A 22,693-nucleotide genomic window follows, 5' to 3' on the forward strand; every position below is an offset into this window, starting at 1 on the left:
TTCTTGTTAGCAACACTTCACATATGATCTGATATGACAAAGTAAGGACGAAGGTACATGTCCAATGTAGGTACATGTAGGTACATGATCTCGTCCCCTACAGGACGAAGGTACATGTCCAATGTAGGTACATGTAGGTACATGATCTCGTCCCCTACAGGACGAAGGTACATGTCCAATGTAGGTACATGTAGGTACATGATCTCGTCCCCTACGGGACGTCCTAACTAATGGATTCCACACATAATAGTAACCTCTGCAAAAAACACTAGCCGCGCCCAGATTTTTTTTAGCACAGCTACTCCCGATAGACCAACTTGGAAGCCATCAAGCAGCATGGTTTACCGACTGGGCAATAACACTAGGCCCAAAAAATGCATGTTGATCCTCCCAACAAGCGGCCATTTTTTGCAGGGCTGTTTAGTAGTGTGGCTCCACTTTCTCTTCTCTTATCGTCGTTCAAAATAATCTGTAGCACAGAACACGATAGCAAAATAACGTTTTCGAGAATAACTTTTTTCTCTCTTTAAAATTTCTATATAAATACAATTTTTGATCATATTAGTTTGTAGCGAAATCTTGAAGTGGATAGAATTTTGAAAACTGCCACTTCCAGTGCTACTGGTACGCATGCGCATACGAAAAGCCACGTGCGTGCGCGCGTTTCGTGCCTCCTTAAGTTAGCCTCCTTCCTCCCCCCTCTCATCATGATAATTTCATAATAGTCTTTGGCAAATAAACAAATTATATTTAAAGGGTTAAAGTGTCCGCGTCACAGCATGTACTGCACGTGATTGGCTGAGGGGAAATCGGCGGAAAGCAGGTAGTACAAGCTCGAATCTGAATGAATAATTTACATCTTCAATCGACCTCTCCGAAAAGTTTAAGAAAAAAGAAAAACATTTCGACCTCTCCGAAAAGTTTAAGAAAAGCGAAAAAGATTTCTTGCCTTTAATAGATCATGCGATAAAGTCTTAACCCAAAGACGTCACACGCTGGATTGTCGGTTTCTTTGTAACGTAGGGTAAAAAGTAATAGCCTGGTTAAGGGTTGAAGATGTTGGTCCGTGTTGCCTTTCTGGTGACTATAGCCGTGGCATATGCAACAGCGATTGAAAAATCAAGTTCACCTCTATTCAAGGCAGCGAGCAAAAGTTACAGTGAGTAGTAGGATGTTAGACTGATTGAGTGTAACGTTCTCGGTTGGATGGAGAATGGTTAACGCTGAATGAATCGAGTCATTGATTTATAAGCTTGTTCAACGAACCTGATCTCATAGGGAGGGCAAGTGTTTATCGGATTTAAGTCAGAAAGAGACAGCGATCGAGGCAAGCGAGCTTTGAAATGTGAACACTTTGAGTTCTTGTTGTTTATATAAATATACCAAATGTTGCATGTAACAACACCGCTGATTATCTGTGTACGCATTCCTGGTACACTAGTAAGCTCAGTTCTCGTTACAATGCTACTATCAGCGAAAAAAAACGAAGTCATCTGCTGTTTTGGGGACATAGGAATCCTTCCGCATAACACATTGTCTTTAGATAATTTGTTTCAAATGAGTTTTCATAGTACTAAGTGGAATAGAAATAAATGGACATCCTTGGCTAATCGTCTCGCGTATTGCAAATATAGACCGTCACTCACTCACTCACTCACTCACTCACTCACTCACTCACTCACTCACTCACTCACTCACTCACTCACTCACTCACTCACTCACTCACTCACTCACTCACTCACTCACTCACTCACTACAAATACTTTCTGGTCTTCTCAGATGTCCCTGCGACAAAGCGTGACGAAGTCGGTGATTTGGAAAAGAAGGAACAAGAAGCTGGAAAAGCTGTTCTAAGGCTTCTTGACGCTAAGATAGGTATTACCCTGCAGCTATCAGTCTACAAGGAACTAGTTTCTTGACCCATCAACTTATGGGCGTTCCCCGTTCCCTGCATTATTGTGGACGATTCATGAGGGCTATTGTCATTTTCTTGGCAGGAACCAAAGTGAAAGATGCTGCTAAAGAGGTCCAAGACTTCCTTGCCTCTGCTCTAGGTAAGTGATACTGTTGCTGATAATGGTTAGAATTGCCCAACCGTGGCAACAAACACGTGCTTACAACGAATACTAAAGGCGAACTGAACTCACTACCTCGTGCTTCAGAATATAACAGCTATGAACTATTTACACAACCCCACATATGGGAAATAATGTCAATCACACAGCTGTCACAGTTAGGCAATTAGCACTTTTGAGCCGGAACTGCTCAAAGGAGGGGAGATTGATCAGAATGGTAGTGATGCTGCTGACGATGATGATGATATCCTTACAGGCCACCACGCCGATCAGAGGATAAAGAATTTCCGTGAGGACAAAGCAAAAGGTACCAAGAGCTGTACAAGTGCACTTTAACCTAAACAAAACAAAACATAACATAACATAGATTAAGATCAGTTTTTGCTTCCTAGAAATGTCTCTTCTCCACCTGAGCAAAACATAACATACCATAGACTAAGATCAGCTAGCGCTTCCTAGAAATTTCTCTTCTCCATATTAACAAAACATAACATAGACTAAGATCAGCTTGTGCTTCCTAGAATGTCTCTTCTCCATCTGAGCATAACAAAACATACCATAGACTAAGCTTAGCTTGTGCTTCATAGAAATGTCTCTTCTCCATCTTGGGGCCCAAAAAGTCGTGGCCGCCCATAAGCCTGAGAAGGTCGCAGATACCCCTAAGAAGAAAAAGGATGGCTCATTCCTTGTGCACTTTAAGATCCCTTACCTCGTGACCCCCATTAAGGACAAGAAGAAGCCGCACCACAAGAAGCATCACCATAAGCACCGTCATCACAAGAAAGCGCATCACTCAGATCCCGCAGTCCCGCCTCCCATAGAGCACAGGCCCCACCACAGACCCTTCCCTCCAGGTAAGACCACAGGGAGACCAAAACTCATACTTTTTATGCGACTTAAGGTTTGTCTTATGAAGGGAAATTGCTAGCTCCAATGAGCAGGCTTGATATATCAATCGGATTACCAGAAGAAGGGGGTTTGTCAGGTCTTGAAAGGTCTCTTTTCTAACGGCTGGTTGCTGGTTGAACCATGGGCCATGTTAAACTGAGGAGTCCCTAGCATTAGCATGTTATAGCATGAATTACCTCATCCCAGCCCTGTTTGTGTTAGCGCTGAGACGAACGCATGACAGTACTGAAAATATCTCATTCGCTCTGCAGCTGTGCATGCCCCCTACCACCCACCCCCGGCATACAGCAACCCTACCTACCAGCCTCCAGCTAGCACCTACCCACCTCCCACCAGTACAGGCATGGCCGCCGCCGGTATGGCCCCTTGTCAAGGCATGTGCACGGCTCCCTGCACGCCCTCCTGCACTATGAACCCCGACTGCTGCTGCTGTCCGGACCCTAACGCTTCGCAACTACCTTATCCGCTAGCGCTACCACCCACCCCACTCTTCCCCCCTCCCCCTCCCCCACCTCTTCTGCTTGGGCCAGGGGGGTGCATGCCTGGGTGCCGCAGGCACTGCTTTAGCCACTGTCCCCCGCAGTGCTGTGATAAGGAGAAGAGGAGCGAGGTCGCGAGGGTGAAGGAGGATGGTACCTCAGGCCAGGCCAAGGATGAGGACGCATCTCCGCTCAGCGGGGAAGGATCCACAGATGAGAGCGAGTTCTAAACGTGAACACCTGTCATATAGCTCTAATACTATGCTTTATCTTATGCAGGGCTCCCTTGAGTGTTTTCTCTGAAGGAGCAATGACAATAGCGTATGACGTTTATGTCCTTTGAATATTTACGGGATGTAAATAACAAGCAGGAACACTGGAAACTCCCCAATTTTCAGTTTAATTATAATTTAATGTATTAATGTTTTTTTTCTTGGAAGGCAACATCTAAGTCGTAGGGATAAATGTTGTTTTTTCATCTAAGAAAATGAGCTTCACTTGTTATTAGTTATATCAGGATAAGTTTGCGAACTCTTAGCCTTTGAGGTGTTAATGTCAGAGCTTGATAGTAACAGGAACCATCTCGACTGTATAAGACACTGAAATTTGTAAATACTGCGAATAATTGTACAAAACGGAGGTAGTGAAAATTGTATATCGGTATGGAATGTACAATAAAAATTGATAAATGTCTACGCCTTGTATTTTTCAGTGGATGAATAAGAGATGATAGAACATGAGTCGCTGAGTCGTAAAATCAGGATGTTCAGGGACATCTTCATTGACAAAGTCACCACATGATGTTCATATTAATACACCTCATCATCGCATCATCATTTTTCGATCCCTTGCCATATATCTATCGAATTTTCTCTGTCATCATCATAATAGTTCTTATAAAGATCGTACAAATAAAACAAATTATATTATCTTATCGGCAATACACCTTTCCTACTTCTGCGAAAAATATCTTATCCCAGGACTGACAAGGGCACAAAACGGATCTGTTCCGCAGCCCGTTTTTTTTTTTTTTTTGCTGGCTGGGATAATGTTAGACCCTTCGGTTGCTGGGGAAAAAATCGTCCCGAATGGTTCTGCTGGCAAATTTGTGGAGTCGAACTAGTTGTGCTGCGAATATTTTTTGGTTCGCTGGAGCGGTTGCTTGAAAAAAGTAATCGTCCCGACCGGTAATACGGGCAATTATTGAACCACTGCTGGCTGGGAAAAAAAGCCTAAATACTGCTGGCTGGGAATGGTCCCTCCTGGAAAAAAGGAACAGATATTTTTTCCAAGCAACTTCTAAAATGGATATTTTCGGCATCTGAACATATTCCAACGATGAAATATGTCATTTTAACGTGTTTCGGGAAGGGGGGGGGGGGGGGGGGTCGTTGTATGCCCTTGGTATGACTTGATCCGGAAAATTGTAAGGGACTGTGCAATAATTATCAGGAGGAGGGGGCGTAGAATGAGCCTCATAAAGGGAAAATTTACGTAAGACCCCCCTTCAAAAGCGGCGAATTTATCTCTGCCCCCCCCCTCCCGCTCTTCAAAAATTATGATGTGCCCCCTCTTATGTGAAAAAATTGGTTGATCCCCCAATCTAAGCATCATTTTAACTGCGTTCCCCCTTATGGTTTTACAGCTCCCCCCTAACCCTCCACCACCCCCCCCCCCCCCCTACTCCTTATTATTGACAGTCCCTAACTGAACCGGTCGCTATGGCCCGGACGTGTTGGCGCGTGTCCAAGGGTGGGGAGGAGTCAAAGGAATCCGGACCCCCCCCCCCCTGCTCATTTTCGCAGAGATATAAAATGACGTGGATAGCCATTAGATAGATTGAATTGACTTAATGAATAGTCAAGACAGTGGCTGAGTTGTGTCTTTTTTGTCTATTGATAGAAAAAGTATGGATATATAGATAGGTCTAGTGATCTATCTGCCGGAGCTAAGGAAGGGCTTTAGAATAGGAGAGAATTCATTACCATCTTCAAACAAATTTCTAGGTCAGTTAAAATTTGTTGGGCCCCACTCTGCTCTGGGTACTTGCGGTGACTTGGACGAATGACAATTGGGACAATTGTATTCGAATTAGGGGCGTCATTCCCGTGTAGTTATCCCCGTGTAGTGCAAGGAAAAAGCAGTTAGTACTGAGGACGCATAAGTATTGTTATAAAATAATCTAGATATTTCTATAACTGGTTGGCTTGACATGCTATTTCTTATAGCATTCTATTATATCTAGAAAATTGAGATATATTAAAATAAACGGTTCTTATTTCATTATCCAAGATAACATTATTGTAAACCCCTAGGGATTTGTGTGTTTTTGTTTAAGTTCATTAAGAAATCTTACAAAACAATGAAAACCCAGTGTGTAACACCGGCAGAGAACACCAGAAAATCAGCGCCCGGTAGTCACAGATCAATGCCTCTTATCCAAAACAACGGTTTGTAGTAACGGACCGCACTGCATCGTCTCCTCTCCATGCGGCACTGGATATCTCAAAATCCAATCTCCAATTTATTACTTGTGAAATAAAAGGTCAATTTTGCCCATCCATTAATTTCTTTTTTGAAAACAACCAGTTCCAGGTTATTTTCAATGTTTTCCACGTACAGTTTGTTATTCTGACCCCGAGAACCTCAGGCCTAGCTCCGTTTGGTTCTTTAACGTTAGTCAATCCAGACCTATATTCTGATTTTTCTCGACCAATACTCGGTCTTCCTCGCGCTTCAGTGCACTTGATCGGCGTGCACAATAGTAAACTTGCTATGTGTCTGAATGCTTCACTGCTCTCGCTTACTCTTAATTAATTCATTTGTAGACTCAAATCGGGGATCGTCCGCTTTCTTATTATCTTAAAAAAAATCAAAACTACGCAATGAAAGTTTGACACTTTACAATCGTAAAGGAATTCGATAGAGAAAGTTTCCGAGAGAAACTTGTTGATCAACTTAAAATCTCTAAAATGAATCAGTTGGTTAAGGTTTCGTGTATAGTTTTAGTTTCCCTGGCTTGGTGCTCAGCCACAGATCAAAAAGACGAGACTCTCAAGCGCTATGACATCAATGGTAAGAGAATAACGAGCGTGTTGTTTCGAGTTAGCACGAGGACATTGCGTGGTTTATAGCTTACTCAAGTCGTCGAGTACGTAGGACAGGTGGACAAATTTCCTTTCAGCCTGTGATCTAAAATAGGATAATAACAACAAATGTTCCTTTTTGCCTTCTTTTCATAGTTTTAAATTTGTAATCGCCGAATATTCAGATAGCGGGTGGGTACGTTATAATTATCATATGGTTGTTATTTCGCTAGTGAACAAAGGAAATAATTGTGCAAACTTATTTTCTTACAGGCGGCGACTGGAAAGAAGCTCAAAGTGTCATCAATAAACTTGTAGATGAGAGTATCGGTAAGTAAGAAAAATAACGTGAAGAGCATAGGGGGGTAGAGAGGAGGGGGAATGAGACTTGACCATCATGACGATATTTCCATCAACAGCCAAAAAGGTCACAGAAGCAGAGAAAGATATGGCAAATCTTCTAGAACAAAACATCGGTGAGTAACCAATATACTGAAGTTGTACAATGGCCATGTGAGCTGATCTCGCCGGTTGCTCGATCTCGCCGGTGTTCGATCCCCGAGCTGTGTTTCGAAGTATGTATTTGTATATAACGCTTCGTGCTTTATGTGCAGTAGAGGTGTGATAATAGGCACCACTTTAGGCATACCGTACATAGTGTATCTATCAGTTTAATCATAAAATTGTGATGCACGTGTAGATACTAACGCATGGGTATCCTTTCATTGACAGTCGAACACATAAAGCGCAAAGGCTCTTTTCTATCGGCAGTCAAGAAAGGTATAATAATTGATAATTGTCACCATTAGCCAAACCATGACTATCTTCTTGCATGTGACTCCTGACCCTACCCTACCCTCCCTAAATTAAAAGAAAAGGGTTCTTCCTAAGTTAAAAAAAAAGCAGACAGGATGCAAGATTTGCAGCTACAATAGTTTCCTTTTCTGGTGGCTGTTACTGTAGTATGATATTCTTTTTTATCTTCAGCCTGCAAGGATAAGTTAACACACTGCGACACCTTGGCAGAGGCTGGCGTTTGCAAGTCATCGCGTAAAGCAATGAAGGAGCACTGTCCGAAGACATGCAATCTTTGCGGTAGGTATGGCCACATACGGCGTGCCTGCAAGACGTTTTAATAAAGATAGTAGCATTGGCCGCGCTGCGTATTTTGGTAGAGAAGGCTTAAAAGAACAAATGTATCATGACGGAGGGTTAAAATTACATTTCAAAAAATGTAAAGACGTACGTTGGAAAAGTCTATCTTCAAGGGAGGTTAAGACAGATCAGCTACTATCTGCGCGGCCATATGACAAAACGTAATACTTTAAAGCTTTACATGTGGGTCTCGTCGTTAGACAGGGAGTATTCTATTTCTTATTATAACTTGTATGTATAATTTTAGAAACCGAGTATGTCAAGATCTCACCGGAGGTCGAGATTGTGATGAAGCCAAAAGGAAAAGCGGATGCGAATTCTGCGAAAAAGTCTGTCACTGGTGTAGCTTCTGAGGTGCTGAAAAATCTGTTCACTGATAGCTCTGTGTCCGAACTTCATTCTATCGAGCCTCTTCTAGGCAAGCAGTCCAAGGACGCCATGAAATTCCATGACAACGACATGTCAGACGAAGAGAAGAAAATCAGCGATGCCAAACAACTTCTTGAGGACGCAAAATCTCTGAAAAGGGCTCCTAAGAAGAAGCCAGAAAAAGAAGTCCAAGCCAACACGAAGTCAAAAATTGCCAAGAAAGGGCAGAAACAAGCCTCCCTCAAAAAAGCAGACAAATTAAAAGGCATTCCAATAGAAAAACTATCCAAAACAATAACTTACAAGAATAAGAAATACAAGGTAACACCGATTGTCGATTGGAAAAAGATCTCGAAGATGCTTAAGTCGCTTGGCTACAAGGCAATCCACATTCTGGGCGCACATAACAAACACCTGGCGAAAGGTCTGAAGAAACACCTCAAGGATAATGGGGTGTCCACCAAGGTTAAAACGTCCGCTCACGTGGCGGAGGACACGGTGGTCAAGGCAAGTCATAGGGAGAAGTCCTGGAGAAACAGTAAGTTAAAACTGCTAACTGTTTTTCTACCAAACGTAGAGTTGAATGGCGAGAATGGAAGGGGCATTCCAACAGAAGTCATTGTATTCTCATCTACATGATTGAAAAACATGACGTGACGCTTCCAATAAGCCCATTTCACATCGAATAAGGCGGAGAATTTATCTGAGTACTTAGTAACTTATAGCAAACAAAATATCAAGTGCGATTTTTTTTAAATTGATGCGACGTTTTTGTAAAGGGTCAATAAAATTTGAGCTTTTCGTCCCTGAACTGATACACAGGGCAATGATGATCAAGGAAAAAAGGCCAAAATCTGGTTATGTGCACTTCGGCTTCGTTATTTGTGTTTTGAAAATCAGTCCGTTATACAAAGAACCTATAGCCACCGTAACAAATTGTGTCTTCTCTCTATATCTGGAATTGCGCGTTTTCCAGGTTTTTCCGTCATGTCATTCTCATCGGTGTAGCTGTCTGTGAAGTTGAGATTGACGTTGTTCCTCATATATATTTTATGTTTTTTCCCTGATTACTGTGTGTCACGAATGTTGATTGTCTATTTTAAGTTAAACTCTTGTTATATCGCAGAGGTGTGGTTTAAAGCTAACTGCCATCCGATGTGTCTGGTTTCCTGTGTTGGTTCTTGTGGTACGGGATGCTGCAAGGAACATGACGCAAACTTACTGAAGAAAGGCCGTCCGTCCTACTGTCACGAGATGTGTCTCGCGAACTGCGTGCCATCGTGCGGCAGCGGTTGCTGCTCAGCGGAGGATGAGAAGAAGCGAGGTCATTTGGCGCTTCACTGGAGCCACAAAGACGCACCAAAACAGGATACAGCAACAAAGAAACCAGCAAAACCGGCGGACTCAAAACCGGCTAAGAAACCAGTCAAACCTGTGATGATTGGCAAGAAGGGGAGCAGCAGAGGAGTAAATATGGGGTTGTCTTCCCCCGAAATGTACCTCCCACAGATTCGTCAATGCATCGCGCCCTGCCCTCAGGTAAACATCAACAAAATACATCATTGAACACAGTATTGATAGATATTACATTTGGGCTTTACAAGGTATATAATGACGTCTTTTTTGACGTCGTTTTGTCCTATATTTGTTTTGCACTAGTTAAGACACATGGGATGCAGAAGTTCACGTGGCTAATAAAATGCATTGTCTTTACTCTTTAGGTTTGCGCGCCGGCTTGTAGCGACATTTGCTGTGGCTTCGGCGCATATGCTCCAAACCCTGATACCCACGTGCATCCAGGCCTACAGCCAAATGTCCCTTACCCGAACAAGAACATCCCGGGAGAGGCGTACGTCTGCAAGGAAGAGTGCAAGTTTAGCTGTGACCTGGACTGCCCCGAAAACTGCTGCGGACCGGAAGGCTTAATGCAGAGAAATCAGCGACTTCAGATTAACCCTGCCGCACCGTACGACCCCATGCCCCCTCCGCAGACCGGGTTCCCTTCCTTTGCCGCGCCTGTCCAGACATTCCAGGCAACAGATGGTACGTGCCCAGCCCCTTGCCCAGGCAGCTGCTCTCCAGATTGCACGGTTGCGTGTTGTGCGGCGCAGCTCGGTCTTCCCCAGGCTGATGATAACGCTGTGGCGCGCTCCTCCACAAGGAAGGTGATACACTTGACGCATGTGATACGCCCTTTCCAGCAAGGCAATATTAACGCTGCGCGCACATGTGCGATCACGTGCGGTACACACTGCACACCTGCTTGCGCGAGATCGGGGTGCTGCGACACCCTCAAGAAGTGAGCGCATTCTTTGACGTAGGTAATCTAGGAACTGGGAACCTTTGGACTAGAGAAAATTTAGGAACTGGGAACCTAGGACTGAGAAAATCTAGGAACTGGGAACCTAGCACTTGAGAAATCTAGGAACTGCGAACCTAGGACTGGGGAAATCTAGGAACTGGGAACCTAGCACTTAAGAAATCTAGGAACTGGGAACCTAGGACTGGGGAAATCTAGGAACTGGGAACCTAGCACTTCAGAAATCTAGGAACTGGGAACCTAGGACTGGGGAAATCTAGGAACTGGGATCCTAGCACTTCAGAAATCTAGGAACTGGGAACCTGGCACTCGAGGAATTTACATGAAATATCCATGGATCATACAGTAGATGAGCAGTTAATGTTCGTTTGGGAAAAGGGACTCGTTATGATTTTGCTCACACTAACAATTCAATTAAAATTTTAATAGAAATTGATGTGCATTTTACTGTACATATATATTTAAAACCAAAGCCAGCACCTCTATTTCAAATGTGTATAATTTGATAATTATAATGAGCTGTAGATTTTTTGTTGATAATAACACTACATTGTACATTGTATTTTCCTGTTGTAACGGTCAAATAAATATACTTTTTTTTAATTGTACAGGTTTATTTTACTAGGTAGTATTCCGAGAGCCAGCTAGCGTTCTCAGAAAGCTATCCCAAACAAGCGATCAATGTGCGATTCCCAAATACGCCATGTTGAACCCGAATTACCGCGCAAATATAACAAACATAAGATATCATGCTGAAAATATATAGATTTAAAATAGATTTAGGAATTGGTTGGGGAATCAAGGGAAAAATGCAGATAATGGTGCATAAAAAGTGGCGGATCGTTTAAATTTATCTATATGAAATAAGACACAGTGATAGAGCATCTTGCACTGAGCAATACTGGATATGGACCCCCACTGAATCCCCAAATTCCTCTCTTAATACCTCGATAATAGCGTTAATGTTAAAAGTATAGTCACAAAACATTACCTAGCAGAACTGTAAGTACACGCATCTGCTTAGTGCGAGATCATCTATCTGCTCAGTGCAAGATCATCTATCTGCTCAGTGCAAGATCATCTATCTGCTCAGTGCAAGATCATCTATCTGCTCAGTGCAAAATCATCTATCTGCTCAGTGCAAGATCATCTATCTGCTCAGTGCGAGATCATCTATCTGCTCAGCGCAAAACATCTATCTTCTCATTGCTAGATCATTTATCTGCTCAGTGCAAGATCATCTATCTGCTCAGTGCAAGATCATCTACCTGCTCAGGTTAAGATCATCTATCTGCTCAGAATTAAAGCCCCCGCTGGTATTTGTACAAAATATATATGGCTGTATAAAACTAATTTCTAGGGCTGTAGGGCTCAGGATATAATGGCAATATAACACGTACAGTGATAAAAACGAAGATTAAAGGTAAGTTAATAAAAATAGCAAATAAATCAATAAACGATAAACGATATTGGTTATATATGCCCTTTCAAGTTCGCCAGGTTTCCTAACCATCTCCCTTTACTAACTAATGGCGCGTATGAACATATGGAAAAGTCGCCTGTTTACTGTTGCCCCTCTTTGTTTTTATGGCGTAGAGAAGAGTCTTGACATTAACAACAACAGCAAATACCCGCTTGACTCTTGACATGAAAGAAAATTCAGCCCAGTGGCTCTAAGCGGCCACCCTGTGCACTCTAATCTCGATAACCAGTCATATATGGTGTTGCGTAAAAAGGGAAAGGCGTTCATAGTTTTTTAGATAAAAAATACTACATCGTTTCTTTCAACGACTAAAGCATTGAGGGTGTAATAACTGCAATAGCCCTGCGACACTGTCAAAACAACAAAGAGAATTAATGAACCCTTGTAAACCAGTGTACTCCAAACAGGTTCTATTAACTGAGGTGCTAGTGTGAAACACAGATTCGTAGAGCAGGCGACATAAGTGTTAACTGGTCACTGAGTCCGCTGCCACCAAACGCGCCACTTGTCGCATTTCAAGACCACGTGAACAGAGGCGCGTTAATTAGTAATGACGAGATTTGAACAAAAGGCTGTGAGAGCTGGAAGAAAAACGGGCTAGGGATAACTATTATACAAACATAAGGTACGCATTTACTTGAAACCGCTGATTAAGTGTTAAATTTTATTAACCGAGAAGGTATACATCACTTTTTAAGATGGATAGTACTAACCATCGTACCAGCTTAGTTTTGATTAGCAGGCGAGTGTACAAATGCATCAATATGATAAGACCAAAATACTTTACGGACTCTAACTCTATTTCAAACAAACTCTCGTTCTATTTCATGTATCTGTTGCACTATATTTAATCTATCCATATGATTTGTTTACTTTTTTCTTTAAATACAGTCACATGTGAGTTGTTTTTATTGTAGTAAGTTATGAACAAGCGGCTTGTCTTCCTGCTAGTGGTCCTAGCGACCGTGCTACTGACCTGTGAAGGAAAGTCTCCCTCAAAGAGCAAGATAAATAAGTCAAGTAAGTGAAAACCCCTTCTACAGTCTAAGTGTAAATGTGTGTTAAAGCTGATATCCTTCATGGTACAGCCCATCTTCCCTCTGGCGCTCATGCTTTTCTCTCTACATCGAACATCCCATGCATACATTGGTGCCCGATTCGCAATACAGAACAACCGAAAACTTGTTGTTATCGTTTTTTGTGCAGTGAAGTGTGTTATCGGTGCGGATGTAAAATCCTTTGAACACTGAATCAGTACTGAATACTCCCGTGTCACAAATAATTCAATGACGGAACTATATAGAGAAGGAGCCCGAAATTTATTACATAGATTAACTTATTAAATTGATTAAACTGATTAAATTTCCAAGCCCTGAATGACTAAAAACGATGATGGTGATGTAGATGATAAAAGTGATGATAATAGTGGCGATGACACTGTTGACATTTAATTATTATTATTATTATTATATTAGAAAAAGTGCCCATCACAAAGAAAATAACGGTTCCCGCGAAAAGCAAAACTTCAAAGGCAGCCGTGAAAATTGCGATATCAGACTTATCGACGAAGGAAGAAAAGAGTCAAGACCAAAGCCAGAAAGGTAAGGACAGGCGTCCCGCTGATCATGAATCCTTAATGCGTTATAGACCAGGCGCGTACACAGGATTGGCTGAGGGGGACTGGGGCGCAGTCAAAGGTATCATATGGTAAAAGCATAGTATTTGAAGATTTCTTTATAAGAAATGACCCACCTTTTTTAATAAACTGGTCGCAATTTGTAATAATATTTACGTAATTTGTAATAACCATAGCTATTGCAATTTGTAATAAACCCTTGTCGCAATTTGTAATAACCAAAGCTATCGCAATTTGTTGCATTAAACCTGTAAGTCAATGGTTTAGCGAGAAAAATCGTGCAAGCAAGAAAATGTGCACCCTTCCCCTAAAATATCTAATGGTCCATCCATTAAGTAAAAAAACGAGGTCAGGCTACATGCAAAATACGTATGATCAAATTACTCCCTGATGATTGGAGTGTCAAACCAACAACTGTTGTGCCTAGTGCAAACGGGCCCTAACAAAAATAATCCAAGAAAAACTTATACATTATAGAAGATTATATGCAAATAGTACCAGTTATGCTTGTTCAGTGTTCACAGCCCTCTCAAGCATTTCATCAACGTTTCTTAAAGCCGCATTGTCACCAGTTTACTTCCGGTCGATTACGTAGCAATCTCCGATGATTTTTAACGGAAAACGCGAAAAATATTTCAAAATATTGAAAGCAGTGTGTCTATTGGAAGTTTCTTTGAGGATGTGATCGATAATTTAAAGCGGATGGCCTGTTAAATATCTCGAATTCTAATAGATTCTTTTGTCTTTTAACGGTTGAGGTTTCCGTCGGACCTCCAGAAGTAAACTGGTGACAATGCGGCTTTAGTTATTACAAATTGCGACGGGGGTTTATTATAAATTGCGACTCTAAGTGCGCGCACCCCGTGTACCCTCATGTAGACCAAAATAAACTTATGAGTGAGCTCACTTTGATGTTAAACAATGTACGCATGGTTCCAGATGATGCCGATGGTGATAACGCCGGGAGCGGATCTGGTGACGTCCTCTTGGAAGAGCCGTACAGTGAGTACACAGTTTGCCAGCAGAGTCAGCTCATGGTCTTTTGATCAAACATCATTTTCGTGATGACTGTAAAACTATTGTTTGCAGTGGATAGTGAAAGCGAAGCTGAGGATGACGAAAAGGATGTTGAAGAGAAGCATGAAGTGAAACAGGACAAGATAAAAAAGAAAAAACACGACAAAAAAAGCAAAGCAAAGGACAAAGGTTAATACTAATTAGATGCTTGTATGAGTTTCAAGCCAGTACTTAGGGGGAGGGGAGGGGGAAGGGGCAGTATTCGCTTTATTTACGGAGGAAAATGCCTATGTTATGGGCCTTTAAAGCATCTTACCATTTAGTTACGATTGTAAGTATTTTTGTTTCAGCTGAAGACAGCCTGACCCTTCGCAAACTACTGGACTCCAGCATTGGTGAGTGAGATGATAATAAGGAAGGGGAGGGTTAGAAATGATTTTGGTCGGAGGAAGGGGAGGCTTAGAAAAACCCTTTTTACGAGGGAGGTCCCAAGATTTCTTAAAAATGGAAACCGAGAAAATAACGTGAAATAATTATAGCCTATAATTTATTTTCGGCAGATAATCTGGCAAAGGCGGGAAAGGCAATTCAGGCCATCCTAGACGTCACAACAAGGAAAAAAGGTGGGTGCATTATGATGCAATAGGCTTAGGTATGTTGTGTAACCAAAAGCCTTTTTAAAACCCAGACCATAGTGCTACTGCTCAGGAACTGGTACAAATATACAAAGGCACCTTTAGAACTGTCTCTACGAGCCCACTGAACGTGCCAATTTTCTTTTAATACTGATGCGTCTATCAAGACACGTGTATACTTACTGATCCTATTCACCCCGTGCATTTTCATCTTTTTAGCAGACGCAGCCCAGTCCCTTCAAACCTGCCCCGGCTCCTGTCCCGACGTGTGCGCTCCGCAATGCATGGAGTCCTGCTGCGGCTACCCGCCTTCAGAACCCCCACCCTTCCCGGGGTACGGCATGAGCAACCCCTCCTACCCCTCTTACCCCCAGCAATACCCCATGCTGCAGCCGTACCCACAACAGCAGCCGTACCCACAACAGCAGCCGTACCCACAACAACGACAGTATGCCGGGCAGCAGATGGTGGCGTGTCCTCAGCAGTGTGTGGCAGCACCTCCTCAAACACCATGCCCTCAAGCGTGCCCTTCGGGTCAGTATGACCATAACGGTGGCTAGCACTATCTCCTTAGGCCTTTACCTTTACCTTAACACTAGCCCTAGCCTCTAGCCCCTAGCACTAAACCTCAGGCACCACGCCCTCAAGCGTGCTCTTCGGGTCAGTATTACCATAACGGTGGCTATCACAAACTCCTTAGGTCTTTACCTTTACCTTAACAATAGCCCCTAGCCTTTAGCCCCTAGCACTAAACCTCAGGCAATACGCCCTCGAGCGTGCCCTTCGGGTCAGTATAACCATAACGGTGGCTAGCACTAACTTCTTAGGCTTTTACCTTTACTTTAACACTAGTCCCTAGCCTAGCCCTTAGCATTAACCCTAACCACACCTCAGGCACCACGCCTACAAGCACCACGCCCTCAAGCGTGCCCTTCGGGTCAGTATTAACATAAGGGTGGCTAGCACTCATTCCTTAGGCCTTTACCTTTACCTTAACCCTAACCCGTAGTGGTGCACCTCGGGCACCACGCCCTCAAGCGTAACCCGTGGGCCATTATTAACACGAGGTTGGCTAGCCCTAACTCTTTAGGCCTTTACTTTTGCCTAAACCCCTAGTCCTTTACCTTAAACTCTATCCCTAACCCTAACCACATCACAAGCGTGCCCTTCTGGTTAAGTATCAGCATAACCGGCACTTATTAGATGTTACCCGGGTATTGTATTTGAAGAGGAATATAATTTTTCCTTAAAGGGCGCAGCTGCGAATTGTCTATTAGCGGCAAGAGTAAACAATTGCACTCGTAAACGGCCATGCTTATTTCAAAACCTCGTGTCTACTGCACTATTATACTTAAAGTTCGGATATATCTTGGAAGGCGAACTTCTGGCATGGGAAATCTGCTCTCGCGAAGGAGTATGTAGTCGATTTAGTACTTTCTAATCAGCCTTACATGTAGTACTCATCTGCCTCACATGCAACAGGGTGCTGCGGAATGGGCTCTCAGGCCGCTGCCGGGCCTCAGTACTTGATGCTCCCTCCCGCACCTACCAGCCCACCCACCGCCAAACCAACAAAGGCAGCGACCGCATCGCTCAACCAATGCCAGCCTCCATGCCCACAATCGTGTGCACCAATGGGGTGTTCTCCTAGCTGCTGTCAATCAATGGCACAGATGATGATGCCACCACAGATGATGTCGCAGATGATGCCGCAGATGATGCCACAGATGGCCCCAGCAATGCCTGGCCCTGGCGCCTGCTCCCCGTACTGCCAGCAGGCGTCTAACAGTATGGGATGCGCGCGCAGATGCCCTGCTAACTGTTGTAGGCAACAGGGAAAATAGGAAAAGTTTTAAATGAAATATTTTTTATACGATACTACAGTTAACAGTTATTTCTCTGAATTAAGTGTACAAAAGATCAAATAATACAGGGGGTTTTGTTTGGTTTTTATTACATATAAAACCCGAACTTTGTCTAGCTTTGGAAAGTATTTAGAGGTGATATTAAACAATTGAACTATAATAATTATCATGCAACTTTCTAATTATTAATGGTATTAATTATATTAATTCTATGCAAATATATTGCGATAAAGTGACATAACATCGCCTCGTGAATAATGCACAACTCAAGGGTAACCTGTCCAAACAATATTCATATCAGAACGAATAGAATATATCAGAACGAAGGTAGAGTTAGCCTAACAGGTGAAAATGCTTTGCAAGCGTCATAGATTTGACAAAAGTGAGATTTATCACCCTATATGTTTAACGGGATATCAATTTGTTTTGATTATCGTGTTTATTTGACTTTCCCCTGCTGCGTTCTCAACCGAGAATAATAATAATTATGCAATTTGTATCTTCACTGTTTGAGTGATAAATAAATCTTGAAATAACAGTCATGGCGAAAATTCTAGAAAATATCAGCACAAGAATCCATAGCACTTGAAAAAGAGTATCACATTCCTAACGAGTTACGTGGCTAATAAAAACATACAGGTGTATAGTAACAATGTATCATCAAAACCGCATAACAGAACGATAAAAAAAAAAAACTCTAAATCTTTTTATTTGGGGCTTGGAATTCAAAATTTAGTTTTAAAATAAACTTTGAACATTTAATATACTTTGGAGCATTGTTAAAAAGTATCTGTTTATCATTTTGTTTGGGTTTGGTACTAACACCCCTGAGGAAATAGCTCGACCACCTGTAAATTACGAGGCGAAACGACAGCCTACGAAACAGGAGAATTCCTATGACATTGAACCACAACTAGCAGAATACCTTCAGTTCCCCATCACGAGTGTACCACCATCTCCAGGTCAGTAACTACTCCAAAACACAGTTATTATTTCTATGATTAACCTCGTAATATCGTAAAGATAGTCTTCTCCCTTGAGGAAGGACAGTCCTTATCAGTAAAGAAGCTCGTGCAGTTTCTCAGGCTGGTGAGGACTTTTTAAACGTGTAGAATGCAAGCAGTTAATTGATAATTGCAATTTGATGGAATAGTTAATCCGGAAACTATAAGTTCCTCTGTTTGTTAAAAAAAAGTCACATATCCCGTCCTATAAATCATAAAAAAAGTTCCAGTGGGTCAAAGGTTATGACCTTTTTAATGCAAGACAAGATGGGGAAAAGAGTATTAAAGAACTTGACTTGAAGAAAGCTGCCGAAACGGTGAATGCAAGCGCTTTTTTTGCTTGCAACCATCTAGATTGAGAAACTTTGTAGTATTCTTTTTGTCGGAAACAGAGAATGAAACGAAACTAAAAACAAACGGATCTAAAATAAAAAAAACTGCTTACAGGGAAATGAAATCAAAATAAACAGATATAAAAAAGGAATCAATTCACAGTTTACATTTGGACAATATACTCTTATTTTCAGAGATTAGAGAATATAATATAGGTCCACAGGTCAAGTGCACTCAGTCGTATAGTTGTAATTTATTATGTCGATTTTAAATTAGCTGAGTACAGTATTGATTGAAAGTTGCATATTAAATTTGTCTTTTACAAAAGCTGTGCAAAAACATTTTCAACCAATTATAAAACCGAAGAAAGACGAAAAAGGGGGGGAGAGAGAAAATTTTTTCGTCTTGCCTCACACACCCGAGCATCACTAAGGAGGCAATAACCAGGTTTCTGACATTGTCTTATACGGTTAACGCAAGGTGACGTCTTGCTGAAAATGTAAAGTATCAGGGCGTTTTCTCGCTAGCGTCTCCTTGAAGTTGGGTTCGAGTCGTGATGTCCTCATGTACGTTCGCATAAGGAATGTTTTTATTCAGTCACTCAGAAAATAAGTCCCAATAGCGCTTTAAAATGCCTAATAAATTGGGCCGCAATTGTCGTAGTTGTCTTGAATTCTTAGCCATACGAGATCGTCCACTAAAGGTTTGCTAGCGAGTACAGCTGACATTCGCAATTTCAAACCATTTAGAGTGAGAATCTGGTTTTAACGGTGAATGGGGATTTCAATCACAATTGCCCGTAAACGAAGTCGCATTCTCGACTATGGATCATCATCTGGATAGCTACGCCTGCAATTCTACATTCTTCCATGTTGGTTTTTCATGTTGCTGTTGATTTCTCATGAGTTGTCGTTGTGGATTTCTTGTTTTGTCGTTATGGATTTCCCATATTCTTGCTAATTTCTCATGATACCGTACTTTATTTCTCACATGTTGTTGTTGTTGTTCTTGTTGATTTCCCATGCCGTTTTTGTTGATTTCTCTTGTTGTTGTTGTTGTTGATGATGATATCTCATGTTGCTGTTGTTGATTTCTCATGCTGTTGTTGATTTTTCATGTTGTTGTTGATTTCTCGTGCTGCTTTTTATTTTTCGTGTTGTTGTTGATCTCATTTTGTTGTTGCTGATTTCTCATGCTGTTTTTGATTTATGTTTCTGTTGTTGATATCTCATGTTGTCGTTATTGTTGTTAATTTACAGAAAGATGAAGTTCCTGATAGCCTTGTGCATTTTACCCATAGTGCTCGCCGCACCGCGTGAGTACCTTATTTATATTACAGCAACGACACTCTAGACTCAACCTGGTTTTTGATAGTCACCCAGTATTACCCCCTGGTTTCTGATAGTCACCCGGTATTACCCCCTGGTTTGTGATAGTCACCCCGTATTACCCCCTGCTTTGTGATAGTCACCCTGTATTACCCCTTGGTTTGCGATAGTCACCCCATGTACAACCTGGTTTTCTGATAGTCACCCGGTATTACCCCTTGGTTTGTGATAGTCACCCCGTATTACCCCCTGGTTTGTGATAGTCACCCCGTATTACCCCTTGGTTTGCGATAGTCACCTCATGTACAACCTGGTTTTGTGATAGTCACCCCGTATTACCCCTTGGTTTGCTATAGTCACCCCGTATGTACTCCCTGGTTTTGTGATAGCCACCCCGTATTACCTCCTGGTTTCTGATATTTACCCCGTATGTACTCCATGGTTTTGTGATAGTCACCCCGTATTAACCCCTCGTTTCTGATAGTCACCCTGTATTACCCCTGGTTTGTGATTATTACCCCGTATGTACCCCCTGGTTTGCGATAGTCACCCCGTATTACCCCCTGGTTTGGGATAGCCACCCAATATTGTACCCCCTGGTTTCTGATAGTCACCCCGTTTTACCCCTTGGTTTGTGATAGTCACCCCGTATGTACTCCCTGGTTTTGTGATAGTCACCCCGTATTTCCCCCTTGTTTCTGATAGTCACCCCGTATTACCCCCTGGTTTCTGATAGTCACCCCGTATTTCCCCCTGGTTTCTGATAGTCACCCCGTATTACCCCTTGGTTTGTGATAGTCACCTGTATGTACCCCCTGGTTTCTGATAGTCACCCCGTATTTCCCCCTGGTTTCTGATAGTCACCCCGTATTTCCCCCTGGTTTCTGATAGTCACTCCGTATGTACCCCCTGGTTTCTGATAGTCACCCCGTATTTCCCCCTGGTTTCTGATAGTCACCCCCTATTACCCCTTGGTTTGTCATAGTCACCCCGTATGTACCCCTTGGTTTGTGATAGTCAACCTGTATGTCGGAATATAATACTCACTCCCCTATGGTAATTATCCCCTTTCTGTGAGAAAGCTTCTCCTCTGTAATAGAGAGAGACTCCACTATGTCTGACCGCCGGTGGGAATCTCACATAGCCATACGTATGTACAATAACTGTACAGGACCCGAAATGATCCCAGGACCCGAAACGATCCCCAAAAGTACCCCAACTGATCCCGGGACCCGAAACGATCCCCAAGAGTCCCCGAAATGAACCCCAAGGAATTACAGTAATGGACAACTAAAGGAATGTGTAAGGATTGGCTTTCAGTTTTAAAAACATATGAAACATTTAGCTTTGTTTGTGTTATTAAAAGGAAATTTACATTAACTAAAACTATAGTATTAAGATTTTTATATACGACTGCGGGGGAAATACAGTGGTTGAGTCAGAAATTGGGGTCAACTAACAACTCATGTGATAGTAATTTGAGGAGCCCGGCGTGGATAAATCATTTTTACATAACAAGCCATAAAAGAAAGTCTTTACAGATGGGACATGCTGCTTTACATAGGAAGCGAAATGTTTTAAAGTTATTTTTTGGCATGTTTGTTTTCGGTAAATGAAAGACCTATCATATCGTGAGATCATGCCGGGGTATACGCACGACTACATGAGGAAATTCAAAACTCACATAATATTGCTTTCACATCGTCTTAATATTTTGCATCGATAGTAGAAGGGTTGTTCGAGTGTATTACTCAGTGTGCTTTTGTCATTCCATCTTCTCGGCCAAACCGGCTGCCTAAAATGTGTAGGTAAATATTCGCTCGTGTGAACAAGGATTTCGTGGTGAAATACATGTTTGGTTGTCAGATGATTATTAATTTTTAGGGGTGATGTTTACCGGAAATGAGATTTATAGTGTCGGAGTCATGTGTCGGAACCGCAAAATGTTAAGAGTGTGATGGAAAGTCAATAGTTTGGTTGATCTGAGCAAAGCTGTGCTATGTTTATGCTGTATTCCTTTCAGTAGCAATTTAAAGTTGTGTATTTGTTTTGGACTCTGTTTATGGGTTAAACGCCGGGCAATGCAATAAATAGAAGTATTGTGTTGGAATTTAATATTTTTAAGTCACGTTGTTTAGAAATCGAGTCGCTCTTAACCCTTTATTATGCTTCAAAACTTGCATGTATTTCTTCTGCTTTCCCTTTGTCCATTACCGCAATTCCTTGGGGTTGATTTCGGGGACTCCTCGGTATCGTTTCGGGTCCGAGGATCAGTTGGGGTACTTTTGGGGATCATTTCGGGTCCTGGGATCGTTTCGGGTCCTGGGATCATTTCGGGTCCTGTACATAACTTGTCCCGATCTATTTTAGCTGCCCGTCGTCCTGCACCAAGATCATATGGCGCACAGATGCAGTTGCCCTTCGGTGCACCCATGCAAGCCCCTTGCGGAGCCCAAATGATGCCCCCAATGGCCCCACCCATGGGAGCACCTTGCGGAGCCCCAATGCAGGCCCCATGCGGAGCCCAAATGATGCCCCCAATGATGCCCCCAATGGCCCCACACATGGGAGCACCTTGCGGAGCCCAAATGCAGGCCCCATGCGGAGCCCAAATGATGCCCCCAATGATGCCCCCAATGGCCCCACACATGGGAGCACCTTGCGGAGCCCAAATGCAGGCCCCATGCGGAGCCCAAATGATGCCCCCAATGATGCCCCCACCCATGGGAGCACCTTGCGGAGCCCAAATGATGCCCCCAATGATGCCCCCAATGGCCCTACCCATGGGAGCCCCTTGTGGCGCCTCCATGCAGCCTCCATGCGGTCGCTAAGATGGAGTGGAAAGAGACATGTTGTGCATGTTGTAAATAGACTGCTATACGATGGAATTGGGTTTTATAGAAATTAAAGTGTTTTCAAAGCCCATGCTTCACTCAGATACAAGCTATTGTTTTTAGTTTATGACAAACCCCGCCATCCCTTCCCTTTCCTCTTGTTCT

At 42.6% G+C, this 22,693-nt stretch overlaps 3 protein-coding genes across 5 annotated transcripts; all 3 read left to right on the forward strand.

Annotated features, from left to right (window-relative positions):
- Positions 1–844: 844 nt before the first annotated feature.
- Positions 845–4,156, forward strand: LOC116604321 (mothers against decapentaplegic homolog 5). Its single transcript, XM_032366532.2, has 6 exons — positions 845–1,159; positions 1,780–1,875; positions 1,998–2,054; positions 2,332–2,382; positions 2,663–2,929; positions 3,236–4,156. The coding sequence occupies exons 1-6, from the start codon at positions 1,057–1,059 to the stop codon at positions 3,691–3,693; spliced, it is 1,032 nt and encodes a 343-aa protein (XP_032222423.1). The 5' UTR covers positions 845–1,056; the 3' UTR covers positions 3,694–4,156.
- Positions 4,157–6,262: 2,106 nt separating this feature from the next.
- Positions 6,263–10,996, forward strand: LOC116604264. The gene is made up of 8 exons (XM_032366343.2): positions 6,263–6,538; positions 6,823–6,879; positions 6,969–7,025; positions 7,282–7,329; positions 7,537–7,644; positions 7,952–8,611; positions 9,200–9,612; positions 9,795–10,996. The coding sequence occupies exons 1-8, from the start codon at positions 6,436–6,438 to the stop codon at positions 10,374–10,376; spliced, it is 2,028 nt and encodes a 675-aa protein (XP_032222234.1). The 5' UTR covers positions 6,263–6,435; the 3' UTR covers positions 10,377–10,996.
- A 1,347-nt stretch (positions 10,997–12,343) lies between these two features.
- Positions 12,344–22,632, forward strand: LOC5521266 (spliceosome-associated protein CWC27 homolog). 3 transcript variants are annotated; one of them, XM_032366344.2, is made up of 11 exons: positions 12,344–12,501; positions 12,794–12,896; positions 13,352–13,477; positions 14,452–14,514; positions 14,602–14,718; positions 14,880–14,924; positions 15,090–15,152; positions 15,384–15,698; positions 16,647–17,991; positions 19,626–19,681; positions 22,065–22,632. In XM_032366344.2, exons 2-9 carry the CDS (start codon positions 12,800–12,802, stop codon positions 17,006–17,008), a joined length of 1,188 nt encoding a protein of 395 aa, XP_032222235.1. In that variant the 5' UTR covers positions 12,344–12,501; positions 12,794–12,799; the 3' UTR covers positions 17,009–17,991; positions 19,626–19,681; positions 22,065–22,632. The 3 variants fall into 3 exon arrangements, with proteins under 3 accessions (XP_032222235.1, XP_032222236.1, XP_048579869.1); XM_032366345.2 differs by having other exon boundaries at positions 15,387–15,698; XM_048723912.1 differs by lacking the exons at positions 19,626–19,681; positions 22,065–22,632 and having other exon boundaries at positions 15,090–15,151; positions 15,382–15,698; positions 16,647–16,966.
- The last annotated feature ends 61 nt before the right edge of the window (positions 22,633–22,693 follow it).

The sequence above is a fragment of the Nematostella vectensis genome, chromosome 2 (genome assembly GCF_932526225.1).
Source record: "Nematostella vectensis chromosome 2, jaNemVect1.1, whole genome shotgun sequence".
Lineage (NCBI taxonomy): Eukaryota > Metazoa > Cnidaria > Anthozoa > Actiniaria > Edwardsiidae > Nematostella > Nematostella vectensis.

Excerpts from the sequence above, each read along its gene's own strand:
- LOC116604321 (XM_032366532.2), top strand. The coding sequence starts at position 1,057 with ATGTTGGTCCGTGTTGCCTTTCTGGTGACTATAGCCGTGGCATATGCA. Across the intron at positions 1,160-1,779 it reads GGCAGCGAGCAAAAGTTACA|ATGTCCCTGCGACAAAGCGT; the intron begins GTGAGTAGTAGG and ends TGGTCTTCTCAG. Across the intron at positions 1,876-1,997 it reads GCTTCTTGACGCTAAGATAG|GAACCAAAGTGAAAGATGCT; the intron begins GTATTACCCTGC and ends TTTTCTTGGCAG.
- LOC116604264 (XM_032366343.2), top strand. The coding sequence starts at position 6,436 with ATGAATCAGTTGGTTAAGGTTTCGTGTATAGTTTTAGTTTCCCTGGCT. Across the intron at positions 6,539-6,822 it reads CAAGCGCTATGACATCAATG|GCGGCGACTGGAAAGAAGCT; the intron begins GTAAGAGAATAA and ends ATTTTCTTACAG. Across the intron at positions 7,645-7,951 it reads GAAGACATGCAATCTTTGCG|AAACCGAGTATGTCAAGATC; the intron begins GTAGGTATGGCC and ends GTATAATTTTAG.
- LOC5521266 (XM_032366344.2), top strand. The coding sequence starts at position 12,800 with ATGAACAAGCGGCTTGTCTTCCTGCTAGTGGTCCTAGCGACCGTGCTA. Across the intron at positions 14,515-14,601 it reads CCTCTTGGAAGAGCCGTACA|TGGATAGTGAAAGCGAAGCT; the intron begins GTGAGTACACAG and ends TATTGTTTGCAG. Across the intron at positions 15,699-16,646 it reads CCCTCAAGCGTGCCCTTCGG|GGTGCTGCGGAATGGGCTCT; the intron begins GTCAGTATGACC and ends CACATGCAACAG.